Source organism: Melopsittacus undulatus, chromosome 2 (assembly GCF_012275295.1).
Source record: "Melopsittacus undulatus isolate bMelUnd1 chromosome 2, bMelUnd1.mat.Z, whole genome shotgun sequence".
NCBI classification, from domain to species: domain Eukaryota; kingdom Metazoa; phylum Chordata; class Aves; order Psittaciformes; family Psittaculidae; genus Melopsittacus; species Melopsittacus undulatus.
The window spans coordinates 79,373,919-79,396,932 of record NC_047528.1 but is presented as its reverse complement, the minus strand read 5'-3'; the positions used below and the strand labels follow the sequence as shown (position 1 = coordinate 79,396,932).

General features: G+C 38.3%; 1 protein-coding gene across 2 annotated transcripts in view; it reads right to left on the bottom strand.

Annotated features, from left to right (window-relative positions):
* Positions 1–23,014, bottom strand: part of PHEX (phosphate regulating endopeptidase X-linked) — a 93,180-nt gene that overhangs the window by 57,350 nt on the left and 12,816 nt on the right. For both annotated transcript variants that reach the window (XM_005151482.3, XM_031051074.2), the window contains 6 exons: positions 13,624–13,710; positions 12,343–12,569; positions 9,046–9,114; positions 8,115–8,231; positions 4,769–4,852; positions 4,341–4,486 (listed from right to left, as the gene is read on the bottom strand). In XM_005151482.3, coding sequence (XP_005151539.1) covers positions 4,341–4,486; positions 4,769–4,852; positions 8,115–8,231; positions 9,046–9,114; positions 12,343–12,569; positions 13,624–13,710 — 730 coding nt within the window. The remainder of the gene's footprint in view (positions 1–4,340; positions 4,487–4,768; positions 4,853–8,114; positions 8,232–9,045; positions 9,115–12,342; positions 12,570–13,623; positions 13,711–23,014) is intronic.

Here is a 23,014-nt window from a genome sequence, read left to right as displayed (position 1 = left end):
ACAAACCTCACAACTCTGCCTCATGTTTTTCAGCAGAGCTGAATAGCATCCATGCTCCTGCTGTAACTACTCTGTGGATCTACAACAGTACTTATGCAAGTCCTAAAGATTAAAAGGTTTAAAGATTTCATTTTGGTCAAAAGTCTTAGGTTAAAAAACCCAGCTAAACAGATCTCTATCATAAACCAGTTATAGGTTACAATTCAGTATTTAATTGCTACCAAAAAAAACCCAAAGCAATTCTCCCTTCTGTGTGCTTCCTGTTCTCATCCAATGCTGTTTGTCTTTCTGGTTAAGTTGAGGAATCTTTGTCAAATTGGTAGTGTGTAAAAGCCTAAAATTTGTAAAGGATGAGTCTCCAAAAGGTGACTTATTCACAGACACTAACACCAACAGGAATTCAGAAACTTTTCTATCAGACATAAATACTGAAGGCAGCTGTCAGTTTCAGGAAATACCTCACAACTAAATGAGGTTTGTTTTAATTTGGAAAGGGAAAGAAGGCTGACACATCCTAAAACCAAGCTGTCTGATGAGATTATAATAATTCCTGATTGCAATCACACTAGAATTCACCGATGCATAAGATGCAAAAAAAAAAAAAAACCCAAAACAACAGGAAGGCTTTGCTTCAAAGCCCAGATACGTCTATTTGATGAAGGGCAGAAATGGGGGCAAAGCATGAAAGGTTTTGCTGTTGTAAGATTCTTCAAGGGGCAGTGTTCTGTATTTTGTTTTTCAAAACAAAAAGAAATCATATTTTCTTTGAATTTGTTTACCTATTCTGGGGGTGAGCATTTTACCTTTTTGGCTAACTATACAAAATCAATTGGTCATCTGCATTTGGTTTAGGAACTGACACATTTCGGTCAGGAAATGCCAGCAGTGCGTATCTTGAGGCGATTTTCATCCTGGTTTCACAAATAAGTACACTGAGGGTCAGAGCAAAATCCAACGCACACATAAAACGTTAGAATCTTCTCTACTCTTTTGATAAAACTGGAGCATTTGTTTTTGTAATCTGTCAGAAGAGTACAGCACATAGTACCCTATTTTGATGTCAAAAAGACTGTTACAGAAAGCGTAGGCTTGCTCTTAACCAGTATGACCATTATTGTGATACACACTCTCACAGGAAGTGGGGCTTGTTTGCTGGGACAGTTAAAATTACACCAGATCTTATGAATATTTATATCTTATATCTTATGAATATTTACTAAAGAACTCTCTGCCCTGTCTGGGAATAAGTAGGTTGCTGATGTGAAATTTTGTGAATTTGTAATATTTTAATCAACAGACATGGTAGTAATTAAAGAGGATAGATTAAATACGAGATAGGTAGACAAATTAATTGACATTTTAAGGAAAAGATCCCTTCCAGAAATATCAAGATCTGTTTGAAAATTGTATTCAGAATGGAGTCAGGAATCAAATTATAAGTACTGAAAAAATTCTGCCTCTATTGCTAGAGGCACTAGCTCAAGTCAAGCTATTGTAACTTCTCTCTAATGTTTCAGAGGCATGCGAAGACCAGAAATGAGATCTAGTGCCCCCATCCCTCTCTAAAGAAAACGCCTCTCATGCTTCAGGAATTACAATTTTAACTGTCCTATACTACAAAGATGGAGGGTAAGGTAGGGCAGAGGAAACCAGTTATTTATTCTGACATCCATGAGAATAATAAAGCTGCTTCTTTCAACAGCTGAAAACATTTCCAAAAAGGACACAATTTACTGTGTCGTCTTTATGGCTTACACATGAAACCCTAGCACACAGGTAAGCAGGGAAGGGGTATATGGGGCTCCTAACAGGTGCTAGCGCAGTCCTGTTTATTATCTCACATGGCACAGCTGTATTTGAGCTCTGCCATTATCTTATTGATACCACAACTACATCTATGTTTTCAACGATACTCTTCTTCCTGTAATAGATAAAAACTCCATTTAAAATAAGTCAATACACTAAAAAACTGAAGAAATCCCTGAAGAATTCTTGTAAAGTTTGATTTCAGTGCTGAACACCTGACATGATTTAGATTAGCTAGCTCAGGGCTAATTGAAGCTCCTGCCAGGCTAGTTACCCAGCTTCTTGGGCAACTTTCTAGAGAGAGCCATGCTCCTAGCCTGGATTCACAGGACTGCCCTGGCTTGGGAATTTCAGACAGACCTCCAGACTACACAGCTGCACATACTTCAAGCTCAACACAGTAGCATGATTATATGCAGCAGGGATATCAAGTAAATAACTTCCTTATTCTACAAAGTTCACTCTACAGCCTACCAAAGTGCTATTTTCTAATAACATTGCCATGTGAATGATTTCACAATTCAAGACTATCCAGAAGGTTCTCCAAGGAAGCAGTTTTTGATATGATTATTGTGAGTCCACACAACTTGTCACCTTCATAATGAAGAACTGCTTCTGTAGCCAGACTTAATTTTCCCTCCATTCTTCCCTCCACCTGAAACAAACTTCACAGGGTATTTTGACAGATTCCTAGGGCATGAACCACTTTTTTTCTGCCATTTTGAATAGTACCCATGACAGGAGGGTGCTCATCTGGGAAGGGGACACACAAGGCATTGGAATGAAAGCATAATTTAGGGATAGAAGGTTTGTAATGCAAAATTATATGAATCTGATGAAAGTACCCGCTTCTTCTAACAATGCTGCATTTCCTGAAATGGTGAAAAGTTAATTGACATTCTACTCACTCAAGTAAATCCAAAATTTGGAATGCTTTACTACAAATTTGATTGGTTTGCACTAATTTGACCTTTAAAATATCATATGGGGAAGAAGAAATGAGATTACCTGAAAGAAAATGCCCTTTCTAAGCTTTCAGAGTTTGCCCTACATGGAAATGTTAAGACCTCATTGTTAGGAGTTCACGTTAAGATGATTTCCTAATTTTCTCAGACCAGATAACAAGGTTACTTCTGGAGCAGAGTGTGACATTTTAAGTAATGAAAATAATCATCTAATAGTTAAACATGATCTTTGTTACCATGCAGAGACTGTTTGGATGGGTTTTACAAACAAGAATTTGAAGGCTGCTTGGGTTGAATTTGGCGCTATTTGGAACTTCTAACATTACACAATGCAAATTTCTAATGGTAAGACTGAGAAGAAAATGCCCAAATATATGCAGCATGAATATACTTGAAATCAGACACTGCTTTTGCCCACTTCCTGACCTGTGTGAGTCAGGAAGCTGGAATTGGCCTCTGCTGAAGACAGGCATTGCCATTCTTTCTGATCATTATTCCAGCCTCTCTGTCATGTCACCAGCTGGCTTAACTCCTCTTCAGTACTCAGATTTTCCCTGAATAAGACCTTAATGAAAAAGGTCTCCAGGTATTTATTCTGTAGTTACAGAATAAATTTACATTTGAGTGTATTTGTAGAGAGGCAATGGCTAATTACCTGTTGTCTTGCTATATATGCATCCTCTTAAATCACCACTTTACACCCAGTGACATAACTAACTCTGAGATACAAAAAGCAAGGACAGCCCAAAACATTTAGAAGACTTTCTTCAGTAGATTAAGACTGGTGGCACACTAATGATATTTGTCAGAATTTTACAAAGAAAGGATGTTTTGTTTATCTGAAGGCAGATCAATCATTTTTATTTTTTGTATTGTTCAATTTCTGTGTTATTTTTACGGGTACTATGGGTTAATGTAAACATTCTGTTACTGGAGACCCAGAGCAACAATATAATGCTTCTGAATTAGTCTTTTTTTCTGAAACATAAGCTTACTTGTGGCCATACTGTATAATCAGCAAAGAATTATTTTTGGAAACAACAGCCTAACAATACTTTTTTAAAAGCTCAGCAACATGCCTCAACAGAGATCAAATTAACACAGAATCACTTGGATGACATCAATAATGATGTTTTGAAATTGGTTGTCATGTTCACATACACTTTTTCATCACACTGCACAAAGGTGCGTTGCTTCCCTGTGCAAAGCACGTTTACTACATTTAATCCAAGCTATCTGCATGGTGCAACTATGTCCTATGGGTGCAAATAATTTCACAATGTACAAGACCCCACACAAGTAAGAGATGCTGAATGCACCTGCAAAGAGCAGCTTTAATGCAACAAGTTTTTCATAAGTGAAGGTGTTGAAACTGCAAATTCTCTTGCTAGACAAAAGCTAATATCTATATCCTCATTCAGACAAAACCAAGCAGACTTTTTGCCTAGAGACTTGATTCCAAGATTATCTGAAACATATAAAAATAAAAAAAAATTAAAAAAAACCCAAACAAACAGGAAAAGTTATGTCCTCTCATAAATGTAGGCAAAACCATCATAGGATCCTTACTTTTTCCTTTCATTTTCTAGTATCCTGAATAAATCTTTGAAGTACTGGGGAACACGAACAATCACATTTTCTGAAGGACCTATATCTTTGAGCTCAGGATAGAGTCTGGTGTCAATCACCTTCTTGATGTATCCCAGCCAGTCAAACTGCAATGACAAAGAGAAGACAGATGATTTATTAACTAAGGTGCACCACTGAGAGTAATGGTCTCAGATCATATTAAAACTTTAGAAACTATCTCATTTTGTCTTTACACGTGTTTTCAAACCTCAGTAAACTTGTAACTGTATTTAAAATAACATCTGCCATAACTGAGTACACACATTCCTGATGATATTCCTTTAACATGCTGCTCTGACCACTAAAGGCAATCTAAATTACATAGGGTAGACATTAAAAGAATAATTTTGCAATTATTCACAACAAACCTGTGGAATCATGGCACTAAGCTCCGATATGTTCATTTTATTGTACATCACCTCACTTGTTCGATTTTCATATGGAATCATGATCTGGGGGGAAAAAAAAATCAAAACTAAAACAAAATCATCAAAATAAGGATTATCTTGCAAGTACCTGCTCTTACATTATTACTGTCCATCATAAATCCTAGTGCAGAAATATCTCACCACCAGCTTTCCAAGCAAAGCATGAATTTCCCTTTGTAAGGATGACATTTAACTAGGAGAAATGGAACACAGTTCATTGTCAATTTAACTCATTACTGGAGAATATAATGAGCTGCATGTCTTCTTTCAACTATTAGACCAGTTTTAGCTCTGATTGTACTAAGGAAATGCATGCTGATTCATAAGAGATAAAAGTATACTGAGACCACTAATATTTATTCATCCCATCATGTCAGGTAGAAGCCAGCTCCAAACTATACGGTTTAAAAGGTCAAAGCTGAGATAGGTATGATGGAATTGCATCTTGTTTCTTGGATTTGAACACTTTCTTGCTACGGCCTGTCTCCATCTGAGGGAAGAGCCAGGTACACACAAGTTTTTCCTCATTTTACTCCAACATCCTCATTACCAGAAAACCTGGGTATATAGGCCACACATGATCTAAAAAGCATTCTCCAACTAGGCCTCTTATCTGGGTGACCAGAGGAACCAGACCTTAGGATTTTCTGTAGTGTCAAAGCCCAAGGACGCAGCAAAAAGAAAACCTAAACACAAAACAAGTCCTTTTGTAATTGACAAGGGACATTCAGATTCCAAGATGGCAGTATGGTTCCTAAGAGAAAAACAAACCAAGCACAAGACAGAGCTCAAAATTTTCTCAGTGTTCAAGAGAAACAAGAATTCCTGATGGCAGTTCCAGCCCTGCTCTAAGGTAAATCCTATATTACAGGCTGTACACTATGCAGTTTAAAGAGGAAAGAGATTGACGCCATACTAACCAGACAGCTGGCGGTTCTCCAACCAGAATTCTCCAGTAAGTGTCTGTGGTCTTACTATTGCTCTAGTCACTCAGAATAAAATATAACTTTCTTCTCCCTTTTTGCTAATTTTATTTACCTGAAAAATCTCTAAATTCTTCTTGAATCTGTCTGTTCCCTTCCTCTGGAATCTTTTCCCCTTCCTCCAGAAATCCAAACCTAATTGAAATCTTCCTTGTACATAATAAACTCTCTTGAAGCATGACACTTCTTCCTATATCCAAAGTATCATTCCTTTATCCTTCCTGTCTCTTCCTGGGCACATAAATTCTCCATTACATACATTCACTTAAAATGAATGCAGAGGAACACAGAATACAGTAAAAGCCTAAGTAACAAACTGAACTATCTCCTTTGAAATCATGGTAAATGTTTATATAAATCATTCTGCTTGTTAGGGATTACCCAAAACCCTTGTCGTTGGACTCATGCCTAATAATCAAGATATATTTTAGAAGGAATATTCATACTGAAGAGAAATTAGGTAACCATGAGCAAGTCAAGTGTGGCTTGTTGAATAACTATGCATTACAGAACCTGAGAACATTACAGTTGCATGACTATGCATCACATGATCCTTGTCATTGTATATGGCAACTGCACCTATATACTTTGTGGATTAAAGCTTTGTAAGGCATTTCCTAAGTAAAGCATTAGAGCTAACAGAAGCAGCAATGCATGTTCTTATCACATCACCAATAAACACAAAAACCAGTTTCTGTTTTTCAAGTCTACTGGGTCACTATGAAGTATATGCTCACTAGTCCATCTACACTGGGTATCTGAAGCTGAATATTGGGCTTTATTTAAGAGTTTGGCAAAATTGCATCTTTTGGCAGAGATGAAAACACTGATTTACTACTACTGTTAATGACCCTAAATTCTGTATACAACATTAAGAAGCATCACTGCCTTTCCTCCTGCAGACTGCAACAGCAGAACTAGGGGAAAAGTATTCTGCTGCATCACCTGTCCTATGCAACAGGTTTCTCTTTCAACAGGATACCCAGCATTTCACAGGGGATAGCTTATTTTTATGGTGATATGAAGAAATAACCCAGCTGACAGTTCTGCAAATCAGTGTCAAGCTTGTAGCCTTAACTTTTGCTGTTTTCCCAACACTGAGGTTAACTCTTTTCTCTAGCTTTAGAAAAAGTGGAAATGATAGTGGATTTGAAGCTCTGAGGAACAAGATTCCTGCAGCAGCCATACTGAAACAGGGATATGGGGAAGCAGAAATGCTCCTTCAGCCTGCAATAGTCCTAATGCATAAATTAAAATCCACAAGGGGTAAATAATGTCACCAAGTAAATCAGTCAGAACCAAGTACCAGATTTAACTCTCCTTAGCTTTACTAAATTCAGCTGGTCTCTTAAATTAAAATTCATGGAGTTTCTTGGCCCTTCTCCCAAGGTGCCCCATGAAAGTAATTCAGGAGCTAACTGCACTGTGACTGTAACCACTGCCCTCTGGCTACCCAGCAGCAATGTCACACCTCAGTGTTGCACTGCTTTTAGACTGTTCAGAGAATCAGCCTGGTCTGCTTCTTGAATATGTGGTAAAGTATTCTCAACATAACTGCACATCAGGGACTCAAATTCTGCCCAAGCTCAAAATTGTAGAATCATAGACTCACTGAATTATTTAGGTTGGAAAAGACCTTTAAGATCATCGAGTCCAACTGTAAACTTAGCACAGCCAAACCCACCACTAGATCATGTCCCTAAGCACCTCATCTGCACACCTTTTAGATACCTCCAGGGATGGTGACTCAACCATTTCCCTGGACAGCCTGTTCCAGTGCTTGAAAACCCTTTTGGTGAAGAGATTTTTCCTAATATACAATCTAAAACTTCATACACTTGGCATCAGCCCATTGATTATAAGCTTCCAGATGCACAATGGCTTCCAATGCATTGGTGTAGATGCACTTCAGTTGAGCCATTGATGCCACCACATCTGAGGGGGAGAAGCCCGAATTCCTACATGACCATTCTCAGGTGTTTCTGTGGTTTCCATTAGACCAATAACCCTTTGCTGCTGCATGGATCTCCATCCTTTACCTCCACTGAAATTGCAGATCAAGCAACCTTTTTAGCACAGTCCCTCTAACACTGGAATGCCAACCCTAGGCTTACCCCTAGTGAGTCTGGTTAACATACGGTGGCACTGGCCGAAGAAGTGGTAAATGCTCCATCCCTGGCAGTATTCAAGGCCAGGTTGAAAAACTATTGTTAAAGTTGCTGATATAATGGCTTTTCATTTTGAAGAAATATTGCACTTTTGTTAGGTAAAAGCTAGCTTCAATCCTGCGTTAGGTTACCAACCTCAGCTATTTTAACTTCCAGTCTTAGAACTGACTTCATATCAGACTCGGCTCGTGAAGCATTTGCTCCCAGAAGCACTGCTGTATCAACCATGAACTGCAAAAAGGCATCTCGATACTGTAAAGAAACAAAAAGAGTAAAATTACCCCTGGATTTATTGTGAGCACAACTGTAGCAGTAGACCAGAAATGCCAGGCTATTGCAAAGTGTATAATACTTTGTATTTGCATGACCTACCAACCAAAATTGTGCTTTCCTTACCTTGAATGCCTGCTGTCATCAAGGAAAAAAGGAGAAATAACACTATAAACATACTGTGCATAACAGAGAGATACCCACTGTGGTTCATGGAGTATAAATCTCGGAATGCAAATGACACTTCTGGATTAGACTGACAGCACTTACAGCCCTTAAAGTGGGATGAGACTATGTGTATGAAAATTATACTTATCCTGCCTGATTACCTTCTACAATTACATTAATTTCTTGGTGATAGACAGGAGAGCAGTTTTGGTTGTTTATCAAGTTGAAAAAGTACAGGTTAGAGAAGTGCACAGTGAAGTGGATAGAAAATTATATGAGTCAGGTCCAGAGGATTGTGATCAGCAGCACAGACTTGGAGGCCAGTTACTGTATTGTACTCCAGACGTCAACACTGCATGAGCAGAAGGGTTGAACAAGATGAGCTCTGGGGGCCCCTTCCAAGGGAGAACAAAAGCATGGGGACCCCAAGTCTTACAAAAATCTTCATTTGAGAAATTTTGCAAAAGTGTTTGTAGTGGTTGTATTTTCTGATAGAAAATTCCCTGAAAAAAATTTAATCCAAACAAGCTGCATTCCATTCTGAGTTTGGAGTTCAAGAAAACAAAAGCAACAATGGAAAAAAATGGAGTGGTGGAAATAGTCATTCTCATTTCCAGTTAATACTTACAGATTTAGCTTCTGTGGTGTTCTCTAGGTAATCCTCTCGAGACGCAAGAGAGAGGCTTGCTTGGTCGAACTATTAAAAATGACAAGAAACAGCATTCAGTGTGTAAATTCATCAGAATTCAAAGGTAGCCCAGTAAGAAACCCTGCAAGGTTTGTTCTTCTGGCAGTTATGGTAGATGTGAGCAAATATCTAATACTTAATACATTGCACCAGCCTAAGTTTCACAGGATTTCAAAACAACAGAAAAAGTTATACTATGCTGACAGACAATACCTAAATCACATCACTGTGATGTGGGGAACCTCAGATGCCCCCTGCAATATCTGAGCCACCTAGTACAGCAAAGAATCACCTACACAATGTATGGGTTTATGACTCTGTTAGCAAGCAGGTAATGCATTAGTGCTGGGCCTACAGTTGATGATGATGACCATTCTTCCTATATATATTTCAGGGGTACAACAGTCAGCTTGAGACAAACGCTAGTCTCGTACATGGACCAAATGCTCATTAGGTACTGGATCATATTTGCTGTTGTGTATCTGGAAAGCATTGCTAGCCTTTTTGATCGAAATTAGGTTACACTTTTGATCTTCACCCTAGACCAGCACTGTGCTGTATTTGGGTTTATTGAACAGATGTACTAAAGCAGCTGGATATTAGCCACTGAAATTACTGCACGTATGCACAGGAAATTTTTATGCCTTCAGCACATTAGCTAAAAATGTCTGGTAATTCCAGGTGGATCTTCAACTTGTACTTATATTTTTGACCTAAACATGGATCAAATTTGTTGGTCTACAGTCACCCATATATTGGAATAGGGTTCTCAAGGTAATTAAACCAGACCTGAAAGTTCATTGAAATCTGCACTTAGCCTTTTGAGTGAAATGACTACATGGGAGAATTTTCTTACTATTTCAAGCTCCTAACCAGGCAAAACTCACAGCACAGCATATATCTTAAAATCACTACTGGAAACTGAGATTCCCCAAAATATTTCAATGCAATGAGGTCAAGTTAGGGTATGGAAGCTGAAGCTGAAAAAGTTTAACCAACATCCAAACTCTGAATAAGATACTAACTGGAGCAGAAAGAACAGTTTTGATGTTCTAAAATTGTTATTTTGAAGCTGTATTTGCTTTTACAAGATAAGTCTAGTGAAGAGAGACTGTATTTATTAATATAATTTCACATAGTCTTTTTTTAATCTAAATCCTACATCATTTATGTTTCACATTTTCTACATTTATAAAAATTACCTAAATAAATACAACTTAGAATCTAAAAATGAATTAATAAATGTAATTTTTTCTCTACTTGTTGATGTTCTGAACCTTTAAGGCATACCAGAAATAAATAAACAAGGAGAGTAGCTGTGATACTCACTGCAACCCCAAGCCTTTGAAAAATAATATCACCTTCTTTTTTCATATAGAAGCAAAAATTATATACTCTTATGCTCTGCATGTGTGTGTCCTGGCAATAGTCAACTTCAGATGATTTGATTTATTTCAATTATGTGATTGTTCCATAAAATGCTTATCCAAATTTTCCTGGCTTAAGAGTTACATTTGACAACACATTGAAACCAAGAAAGCACAAATATGACATATAAACAAAGAAGTTCACCAACTTCTCCAGCTCTCAAGAAAAAAAGAAGACTGTGTTGAAACCTGAACAAAGTTTTATTTGGAATTTCTACTTTTTTTTCTGATCCACTCATGATTTTGCAATGCTGAACAAAAAGAATTTTGCAATAGAGCCATTTTCACAGGCACATTTGAAATAGTCTGTGGTATTAATCTCCTCCCCTAGGAATTTGTTAAAACATGGACAAAGTAGAATACTGTCGGATGCATTCTGCAGATCAAGACTTAATAAAATTTACAACAACAGGATAACCCTATGGAATAATAGCTCATTTATACCATGTAGTGTTTCAGTTATTTAGATGTCTAATTTTTAGGTGCCACTGAGCATACTGAGTGAAGATACTGCCAGGTATACTTCGTTTCCAAGAGACCAACAAGAAGGATATAACTGTCCAGCGTTCTGTTGACAGGTGACTTGACCTGAAATATCATGACAGGAGATAACTAAACAACTCTCCTGATTCTACTGTTTCAGTTCTTTTAAAAAAAACTCCAGGCAAAGCGGTCCTAACAGGATCTGAACAATGTCTTAGCAGTGTGACATCTTTAATACAGAGAACTGTTGATCTGCTGTTGACCTGACTATTCGGGAAAACGTCCTAGAGATGGGGAAAAGTTACCCTTCAAATTCATACCAGGTTAATGCCTCAGTCAAAAGGCATTTCAAAAACTGTCTCAGAATCGACATCCACTCTAGTATCACCACAGTTAACTGCTCTTTGATCCTAAAATATAGCGTATTCCTGACTACACTCCTACAACTAGCCAAGATGCTAGCAATGTAAGGATCATAGATCCTATTTTGCTGTGATGAATGGCATCATAACTTTCTTCTTTGTCCTTTCTCTCTTGCTTTCATAAATGATTTTCTTGTAGCAGTGTAGGGCTGGTCTACTCTGGCTACTCATCTCTACTTCTTAAACAGCAATGCATCCGGCCCAGGCAATCACTCTTGCCACAGTGACATCTCACAGTAATAAAATTCTCCCTGGAGTTTTGTCAGACTACAGCGAGGCAACATTTTCTTGGGTCTTTTTCTCAGTAATCTAAACTGTTGTGTAATGCTATGCCCTGTTAACAAACTGGTAACCCTTTGGTCCAAAAGCTATAACATTTCAGTAAAAGGATCAATTCTGTATTTCAGGTTTAGTAGTGCTTGGGATACACTGGTGTTGTTATGTGTAGTATAGGCACAAAGCTATATGTTTCCATCACAAGAAAAATAGCTCAAGATATATGCTATTGATGCATCATTCTTCATCTTCACAAACACAAAACATTCTTCATGCAACTAATGAGTCATAGGCAGCAGTCATAAGCAGCACCCAAGAACACTACCAGGACTAGATGTGCACCTTTCTCATTTTCATGTACCTACACCTTGGACATTGGTCCAATGAGAACGTTTTACCTTGTTTGCCATTTGAAAGGAGAAAATATCCTTTACAGAAATATTTTTCAATAGCATGTGGTTCCTAGTTGTTTCTACATTCCCACAAATCACCTCCTACGTCCATCTGTAACTCAGGAGATAACACCAACAACAATCAAGGGTAAACATTTGGTATGCAAACATGTTTTTTTAAAAAATGAGACCACAAGATACCATGTAAAGTAATCCATTAGATATGTTATCCAGTACCTTCAGGATATAACGATTGGAGATTTTGTCATCAGCAGCCACATATAAACGGATGAAGACAGAGTTACTGTGTTGACCGCGAAGAGTTGCCAAGGCTTGGACTAAGCTAAACTTCCTTTCTGACCACAGCCCTTCAGGTCCAATGTTGGATTCCAGCACAGGCCAGCGGAAAGGTGAGTGTCTCAGTATACTTAACAGGGGTTTCACATCAGCTTTTTCAATTTTATCTGAAATGTCGAAGTGTGACAACAATTACATTCCAGACAATGCAAATCCAGTAGCAACCACACAAACACAAAGATTTATCGGTGTTGATCAATTTCTAGGCAAGACAAAGCACAAAAGCTGAAACCCAAAGGCTCTGCTATTCCTGTAATCACAGAAGAATGGGAGTCCAACCCAGTTTATCTGCATCAAGGAAAAGACAGACAAATCAGTGCCTTTCAAAAAGGGCAAGGGATAGAATTAAGTCAATTAGAAAAAAAAAATCCTCACTTAAGAACTAGAATAGAAACTTCACTGTTTCTGAGAGGGAGCTATTGTACATAATCAAAGCTAAAGAGGTCAGCATCTTGGCACTGAGGCTGCAGGGCAGGCTGTCTCAATTGCTGACAGTCAGTCTCAGGCTGTGCTGTAAGAAAACTGTACAGGAAATAAAGTCTGAAAGAGTCAGAAAGGCAAAGGGCACTCCCAACACATCTTTCACCCATGCAGCTGCATAAAGGTAGTGATGTGTCCCAGCCTAGTGTGCATCACCTTACAGCAACATTTCAAGCCCAGGAAAATCATTCCACATATGAGGCTATAGGGGTCCTTCAAACTTGCTTGACTCATTAGTTTATTTTAAGCTAAAGAGTTCAGGGCTGTCTGTACCCAGCCCTGTGGAAGTGTTTTGATTAAATGGATTTAAATAAAGGTAGAAGATACTAAGCAATAGGGTCTTGAAAGTGTCAGTATGAGATTTCATCAGAGGATTCCTCTGATTTACTAGGCACTACCTCCACAACTCCAGGGCATGGTTTGGCATCCTTTTGCAGAGGTAAACATTCCTTCACAGTTTTCTGACAAGCAGAGGTCTCTATAAAACTGACTTCTTGTGCCTTGGTGTACCTCGGTCTTGATAGACACCTTCAGAAATATGTAGAAAATCCTCTGCATTCTGTTGAATCAGTGAAATCTGTGCCTCTGCACAAAGCTTTACTGTCCTCAGCAGAAAGTGGAAAAGCCTGCTTTATAAACACAGGTAATACATATGTGTCCCTGTGAAATCAGGCCACTTACTCTCATTCATGCAGGATGCATAAAGGATCTTGGCCTTCTGCACAGCTTCACTGTCTCGCCTTTTGCTGATGGGTTTCTCAAGCAATGCTGAAAAAAACAAATTAAATTATTTTCAACACATCATAAAATGTCGAAACTGTTTGTCCCAGTATTTACTTTAATCATAGCATTTAATTAAGGATGAGGTTCCATGTATATTTTCTTAAGCAGTAACAAAGACATGCACTACTTTTAATCCCTAAAAGAGAATAACTATTTATTTATTTATTTTTAAGAGGACAGATTTAAAGGCAGGTAACAGATACTGTGTGTTACTCATCCTCTCAAAGAGCAACCCTCAGCAAAATGAGGGGATAGGGAATCATGGGATGAAGGTAGGAGGGAACCAGTCAATAGGGCAGGGAGTCAGAGATTCTTTCAAGTGGCTCAGCCTCTGGTGTTGGTATGTTATGAAATTGGGGTCTAACAGAGATGACAGAATCCCAGGAATGAGACCAGTGGCATTCACATTTGCCAGATCTGCTGCTGTTGAAAAAAGCAGCATAGAATTACCCTGTGCTGTCAAACACAAACAGCCTCAGTCTTGTAAATTGCAAAGATGGCCAAGTGTCCACCTATTACACTACATAGCTCCCTCACACTGTAGGTATCAGTCTCCTTGGTGCCTGAAAGCCAAACTAGGTTTTCTAAGCCATCATCTCTCTCTATTGCTTGCATTCCCCACATTTTCTTATGGAAGTGAAATAGCATGAAAAGTGCATCTGAATCTCAGCAGACCACTCTCAGCTGCCTCAAGCCATTTTATCCAAGTTGTAAATCAGCCATGATGCAGCTGCAGATACCCATACTACAACTAAATACAGAGGCAGTTTAGCTTCAACAAGATCTATCTGCTTAGGTGCAGCACAGCATAAACATTTCCATGGCCAAGAGAAGCAGAGTAGTACTTAAGCGGAGCACAGAAACAGAGCCAGTAAACCCTGTTGGACCTCACCTTGTTTTGTAAGACCCAAACAGGTCCTGCACAGCATTAGCTTATTGTTACAGGGACTGCAGGAGAGAGTGGCTTTGCTGGAACCATCCCAGGTCCCTCCTGCTGTATGCTCAGCCAGAGCTAAAATGTCTTAAAAAATTCAAAATTGCCTTCTCTGTGGCATACTCCCCAGTGCTTTTGGTTTCAAATGAGCAAAGGCACAGTGCAGATTGGCCCTGTGTAGTGAGGTAAGTAGCATGTGATACACAAAAAGGGGAGCGATGTGCAACAGAAGATTCCCAGGTCCATACTGCTGCCCTCAAACTGTTTAGTAGTCAAAGAATACTCTGGTGAGGAGAAAATGAGACTTGTACTCTCCCTTCAATCCTTTTTCTCCTTAAAAAATAATAATAAAACCACAAAACCCCTCAAAAAATGCAACCAAACCCAAGTCAAACTCATTTGCTTGGATCCTTGAGAGATGTAATGAGATCCTTCTCTCTTATTTATAGATAAGATTTTCTCTAAAAATATTGCTGGATACAATTCCCAATAGTTTTGCTTTCAAATCCTCACCTTGTTAAATACAATATAATGCAAATCATCAACACATACCTTCAATGTCCACAGTTCTTAGTAGAATAATTGGACCTGTTCATATTTTAAGAATGGCATTTTAAACGAAACTGTAACTGAAACCTCCATTAAACAAAGGATGAAAAAAATACACTCCTATTAAAGCCATCACAATAACTTTTGTTCCTTGCCAGTGAGCTGCACAGCCATGAAATTTCAAAGGTAATAAAATTCAATGGCTGAAGCCCAGCTAAAGCTCAGGAGAGATGCAAAGGATGAGATTTGGTAAAATAAAATAAACTCTAGGAATACACTTGCATCAAATCCTGTTAAAACTAGACCTGATATTTTCCCATCAAGGCATTTCATTATGCAACAGAAGAAGCTGTAACAGTCCTTGCATTATTGCAAAGAATGAGGTAGGGTAGATGCTGTCAATTTACCAAGAATTCATTTATGAAGAAAATTCTTGGTTCTGATGATGTACAGTCCAGTGATCAAGCAATTAAAGCTTTGATAGGGTGGTTGAATCCACGGTCACTGATGTAGAGGATGTGATCCAGGAGTGCTCTTCAGGCTATGGAGTTTCCACAGCCTTAATCATGAACTTCCAGAGAGATTTATAGGCTCAAGCTTGGAGAAGTGGTTACATTCATTTGATTTCTGCATTAGCTAGTATAAAATCCAATGCAAGGTCTAGAATTTCACTTTTTATTTAACTCATAAATACATATGGATTTTGTATGTCCTTGAATAATTAACTTCTTAAAGAAGAAAATCACAATAAGACAAGAAGCACTGTTTGTTAATCAAAAATATGGGTAATCAATTAGGCTACCTACCATTTGCTGTATCCATGGAAAGAAAGTCACTACTGTGAACGAAATCAATGTAGACACTTCAAGCTATCTTTAAATTAGTAATTTCAGGTACTGTGAGTAGCTTTGCCATAGCAGCAGACTGCAGCAGCCCCCCTCCTGCACTGAGCATTTCTGATCATGTGGGTCAGTGCACGAAGAGTTCTGCAGCACAGCATTCTGAAGAGCTGCAGCCCCTCTTGAAAAATTTCAGCTCTTAACTATATCCAGCTGGAAAGACTCTTCCCACCTTGAAAAATTTTAATGGCTTTAGATACTTTCTCTTTGGATACTAGAATGAAAGCAAAACCTACAAGGTCTTCTAGCGGATAGGAAGAGAAAGGCCACCACAGATCAATTAATGTTCAGCCTCATGAGATAACCACAGACCTGCTGTTTAGTTCCCTACTCTCTCTTTCCAAGCACCTGCTCTCACCCCTCACTGCGGGGGTCTGTATTTATACAAATACACTGAGAAGTTCAGTCTAGCAGGCTTTTCTCAAGTCCAGGAGTTAAAAACTGTGACCAAGTTAGGGAGATCAGGGTTACCAGCATGTTGACTAAAGCAGTTTGCTCAATGCTGAGAAGGATATTGAGTTTGTTCTTATTGCAACTTATTTCTTTTTCTTTAACTTAGTCTTCTTTCAAATTAAAAACTCCAATGCCTCAAAACAATATTCCAGTTTAGGACTCCAAACATTTATCTTGAAATAAGATTTTTTAGGAACAGATGGTTTTGGCCAGACAAGAAACACACAGCACTCCAATGATATCAAAAAATAACCCCTGAAATAATAGTTCATTTGTTAGCTCCCAGTTAAATGTTACAGTTCTAGAGTTGGAATCTAGCTGCAGAGATTAAAAACCCCCACAATCTAAGCTGATTTACAGCTTTCTGAAAAAGAACAAAATCGTTATTAACATGAACCACAATTTAACAACTTATTGCAGCTACTGACCTACACCACCATCCTGCCAGTAATACAAAGCAGAAAATCATAGCAAAAAATCACCAGGACATGCAAAGAGGACCAGGGTAGCTTAAGCCATCTTGAATATAAAGTCAATGATCATGTTTCCCCAGCCAAATGTGAAGTACATGTTTGAATGGCAAAGCAGCTCTTATTTAGTCACATCTCTTACTTCCTTCACTTTCAAATTAATTCCAAAGTCATTCTTTAAAACAAAAGGGATCGTGGCCTGTGCTACAGATTTCAGCACCTAATTGTCCATGTTTCCATATGCACTGGATGTCCACATGCAAAATTTATGCTTTCCTTCACTTAAAACTTAGTTATGGCAAGCGTCAAAACCTAATGGTAATTCTGCTCCTCAGCACTGAAATACCATAACTCATCTTATTAAGCAACTACCACTTACACAGTCAGAAACTGGCTAAATGTGTTCGTGATATCCTAAAATTTCTGAAGTTGTAAATTGCTTCATCATTCATTTTCTTCTATCCAGGGGATGAGGGCAGGGGATGAGGGCAAATCAAAGTTCTTGTACTTCTGGCAGCCAAGGTCAGCTTTGCATCATTGCTTTCCCTGGCTCTTGTACAAAACACAAAGACTCAGCATCACCAACAAAAAAAACCTCCATAGCTGGGAATGACCTTCAGTTGTCTGAATTGTAGATGCTCAGATAGACAGCCAAGGAAGAAAAGCCACAGCTGGGATAGGGGGGTGGGGAGCTGGGATTGGGAAGGGAAGGAAGAGAGTTGAAAGAGTCTATATTGAGTTGCCTTCAGACACTTTTTTTTTCCAGGGCAAGAGCACTAAAAAAGGCCAGCTTCCTGTGGTTTACTACCCTGCAGTAAACAGCAATCATCTGCTGTTAAAAGTGAGAGCAAGGCACTTTACAAAGTAAGCTTTGCTAGTGTGTGTGTGTTTATTTAACTGCATACTATTCTGAAGCTGCTAAGAATAGTCTTGTGGCTAAGTGTCACCTTTAATCTTACTTTCCATTTCTAGCCCTTGTTGATTTTCCAGCCTACTGTCTTTCAGAGCTTCACTTTGGTTTTCAACCACTGCATTTTATTTACAGCACTGAGAAATCCTGTACCTTTCTCTCTTCAGATTTGGAGTGCATTAAAAGAGCATTGTACAGCCAGATTTGCAGGGAACATTTATTCAGATTAGAAATATTGATTCAATTTATCAGTGTGATCTGCAGATTGTATATATTCTATACGCTATCAGACAGTATTCTAACATATAGTTGAGTTGCATTCTTGAGAGACACTGTGATTTGCTAAGCTTATTTCTTGTTCTAGAGGGAAAAAGGGAAGTTTTCTCTCCAATTTCCAACCCCAGATATGGAGAATACATTGTGCTAGTAAAGAGAGTAGCACTTTTATTGTTTCCATTATCATTCTACAAACATCTGTATGTGGAAAATGCAAACTGAAGTGTTTGCACACTGATATACGATGGTGATATGAAATACATTATAATATTTTATATCTTGAACAAAACCAAAACAACTGCATGTGCAAATGTCCCAGTAGGAATATGCTTGGACTTTAAACAAAAAAATCCCAAACTATACAAGAGCCCAAAGGGGACATCCCATTTCCTCCGAAGTTGTAACCCAGGAGGAGTGAAAAGCTAGAAACAGACCACTAATTCAGCATGAACTCCCAGAGCAACACAAGCATCAGTCTTGAACTGCATAAAGAGAGAAGCATCAGATGGGGAGATTATCTTACTGTTGAACACAGACTGGTGAGACAGACTGGAACACTACCTGCCCGTTGGCTGTCCATATTGTAAAAACAATGTTGGACAGCTGTACAGGGTGCAGTAAACATTGCAACCATTTGGTTTTTCTTTGAGTGGAGTATCTTGAGAAATAGAAGGGCAGGGGAAAGCCATGTAGTGAGGGAGCATGATTTGTCTCATGAGAGATGGTGGTGGGGTGATTGGATCACAGTATGAAAGTACTTCACCCTTAGAAAAAGCTTGGTGCCAAAGAGGTCTTTATCAAAAAAAGGCACAGAGAAAACTAACAGTTGGAAGATGAAGACAAATTTAGCAGTGACAGTGATTAACCACTGGAGCCAAGCGACCAGAGGAGATAATGGTTTCTCTAACCCTTAACATCTTCAAGACTTGATGCATTTCTGGATGATCAGCTTTAGCCAATGTGAATTACATTTTATCCCAGTGCAAGCTATTGAGCTTCATTACACAGGTAATGTAATTGTCTGTGATACAAGAAAGGTCATAGGAGATAATCTAATGGTTACTCCTGGAGTTGCACTTTATACATTTAGGATAAGGATCTCAGAGCACTCTTAGACATCTGGGACCAAGGAGATACAGACATTATCCATTGTTGCAGACAAAGAAAGTGAGCCACAGAGGATAAATTCCTCTTTATCTAATTCATATCAGAGTCCTACTGACTGTAATGGTGCTCCTTTATGAGCTTGCTGAATCTGATCCAAACACTCAAAGGGCTTGATGTTTTGGAGATGGTGAATGCCCCTTTAGTTCCTTTAATGTCAGTGACAGTGGGAGTTGGTCAGCACCTCTCAGATGATGCTCAGCACTACAACTGAAAACAGTTTGTAATGTATTGTTTTCAGAAGCAGATTCAGAAAGCAGACCAAAGACTTCTCACATACCCATGCCTTCCCATTCACTGGGCCAAAGGCAGAAGCTTCTCTGTTGTCCACAGTAAGGCCCTTTAAGAGCCTTAATGCAATAACACACTCTCCCTTTGGTTTGGGTAGCAGTAGCCAGCAGCCAGATACTTGCTCCATATTACATGTTTATGAGCTTCAGTTTCTTAGACCAAAATACAGGAACTCTGACTGTGGAAAGAGAATTCTTTTGCAAAATAATGATGACAGAAAAGGTGGATTTTTCTTTCAATTCATAAACAATACTTTGTTCTTCACCCTCCTCTCCATGCTGGTCTACACCTACAGAGGTCAGGTTTCTAAACTGATGAGAAGAAAATATAAAAGACCTATCAGCTGTCAGTCACAAGCTTTATTTCCTTCTCAGGTTAGCACTATTATGTGCTACCTCTGTGAAGCACCAAAACCCAAGTTATCCTTTGGAAATTTGAGAGATCTTCTGATGCCAGCAGCTTGATGTTTTAAGGATATCCTGTGAGGAATTTCATCTTAAAAGTAGAGAAAAACCTACTCAGAGCTTGGTTTGATTGCCAAAATCTAAACAAACACACTATACTTGTGTGCAGAATGTCATTCCCTGAGAACCCTGAGCCATAAGTAAATTATGATTAGTCTAGTCTTCATATAGAATGTCTAACCCTTAATTCCCATACTTTTTCCACACTAAAGAGTTATGGCAAAAGAGCTCCTGAAAAGCAACCATAACCCCTAAAACTGAAGTAGAAAATTCCACTTGTGCCACTAATGATATCTAAAGAATTCAACTGTGTCATGAAGGCACTGCATTTTCTTCAAACTCCCACTACATTGAATTTTAAAAGTCAAGTTTAGTACAGTTCACAGAGAAATGCTTTGGCCAGGATGCCAAAGGGCATACAAAAAAACTTCAGAACCATGCTGCTGTTATGGAAATCACAGCTAGACTAACACATAGTCTTAATTACTGTAATGGGAACTTACATGTTCCAAGAATGATTATTTCAGAATGGTTTGGTTACAGGATCATCCAAGTAGAAAATCCGATTCAAATATTTTTATTCTTGTGAGTTTTAAAACCTGACCACTATAGCTGGAGAGGGATATAGAGAGGAGAGTGAAGAATATAAGCATATATGTGTGTGTGTGTGTGTTTGGTCTAAAAGAAAGTGAACTTAACTGACATATTTCAAAGCTGTACGTATTTTTTGGGAACAAGACAAGCATAGTCAAACCAAGGTTATTCTTAGATTTAAATCTGTTCTCTTAGAGCACTTTCCTGAAAAAGACATGGACATCTCCTGCTGAAGGTCACAAAGTTTAATGTTTCAGTAAAACTTTATCCCTCTTCACAGGCTTATTAGCACAGGTCAAACTCCCACACAAATGCACTGCACACTAATGCACCTGCCCATCTTTCATTTCAGAGCTGCTTTGCATCTGGAAGCCTTGGGGGTAAAGAAGAGTAAGTTCTCTCTTGCCTGGAAAACATCACAGAGTCAAACCTCAGTGTAGGGTGCAGAAGCCTGCTTACAGCTCTTCCGACACCAGTGTAACCCAATTTCAAACACATAATTTCAAGTCTGGGTTAAATTCCTTTATGCCTTTAAAAGACAAGTTATTCTAAGAATTTCTCCTGCTATTCAACTTTAGTGTGTAGAACAACCCATTTCCTCTATTAACAATTGACAGCAATATTTGGGTTTTGAGGCTTCCCTAAAATACAGACTAACTTAATTTCATCTACTTTCTTGTAAACTACCAGTTCTGTGAATCATTCTGCAGTGCTTCTTGCTACTTCAGGTGTCTGTTGCAGACTTATAGTCTGCCATGTACAGTCTGGATTCCTCATCTCCACCAGATTCTTTACAAGAAGTGAGCTGTGAATGATCAGTTTTTAAATAAAACTTTGTTTCCAGGATTCAAAAAAGAAAAACACACTGTTTAAAGATGTAATTTTCACTCCCTCACAACTAAGATGACAAATAAGGAAAATTTTCTCACCACTGTAGTAAAAAAATTCTTAAAAATACCTTACTGACATTAAGGCGCTTTCTCCCCTTTGTTTTTCTTGGTGGCTGCAAATGTTGTTCAGTTTCAGAGGACTGGAAAGGAAGCACTTAGAGCTTAATGCACTACAAAAAATTATTTAAATGTATTTTATAGATACCTATTTTGAATTTCTAGTGTGGTATGGTCCAGATTTCTCTTGTGTTTGCTAAATATATACATGGAAAACCAAACTAACATCAAAGGCTTGCAAAAGTCTTTCTCCATATGTTTAAAACTATCCTTGCCTAAATGAAGCTTTTCCCTTTGAGTCTAAAGTAAAATCAAATAGCTAGTAAATACACTTTCCTAGTGTTTATAATGTAGCTTTTAAATTTTACCAAAGCATATATTATTTCCACTTTCACATATTTTGTGTTCCCTCCTTAATCAGCCTTCTGCTGCTTTCTTGTTTTCCCCTCAGTTCCCCATAAGCAGGTCACCAGAATCATCTTACTGGAATACATAAGAACTCAAAATAATCACTTCAAGTAACTTTCATGCAAGCAAACTCCTTGTTCACACAGGAATATGAAATAATGCGGGGTACTAGACACAACTCAGATTGTCCTACCACCTGCCATATTCTATATTCCCACTTCTTTGGAAGGCAGTAGCAGGCAGAATGCCAATCAATGTGGTTACTGCTCCCTTTTGGAAGGCCTTTTTTACATAGCCTCAGATATGCCTTAAAATATAATCATCTCCACATTTTCAAACCATTAAATATTTGTTTTGTTGCTTGAGTGGGTTTTTGTTGCTGGGGGTTTTTTTGCTTGTTTGTTCATGGGTTTTTACTTGTGGGTTTTTGTTTTAATCTTCAATAAAAGCTACCAGTGTTTTCTGAATCTCCAGAAGCTCATTCTGCAGAATTGCCTTTGTAGAGCTGATGCTTTAATCTAGGCCTGCCTTGTTTTGATAAACTGTCTCCCCCACCCCTTCTTTCATTTTGTGGGTTTGGCTGGCAGGGTTCTTTATTTATTTGTTTGTTTTGTTGGGTTTTTCTTAAAGGCATTTAATGATGATCAACACATCAGTCATCAATTCAAGCAAACATGTTTTGTACTTGATACAATTAACGCCCATCAACCTATTTCTTGATGGCCGTGTCCATGTCACTGTGGATAGACTAGTGACTCTTGAAAATAATCACCCCATCATTACTAATTCCTCTGAGATTATGATAAAACATTTAATCGTTATGAAATAATTTTGCATTAATGAGGATGTAATTAATATGCATGTCCACAGGAATGCATGAAGATTTAGTAATTCATTAATTCATATAAATTCCCAGGTAATAAAAATTAA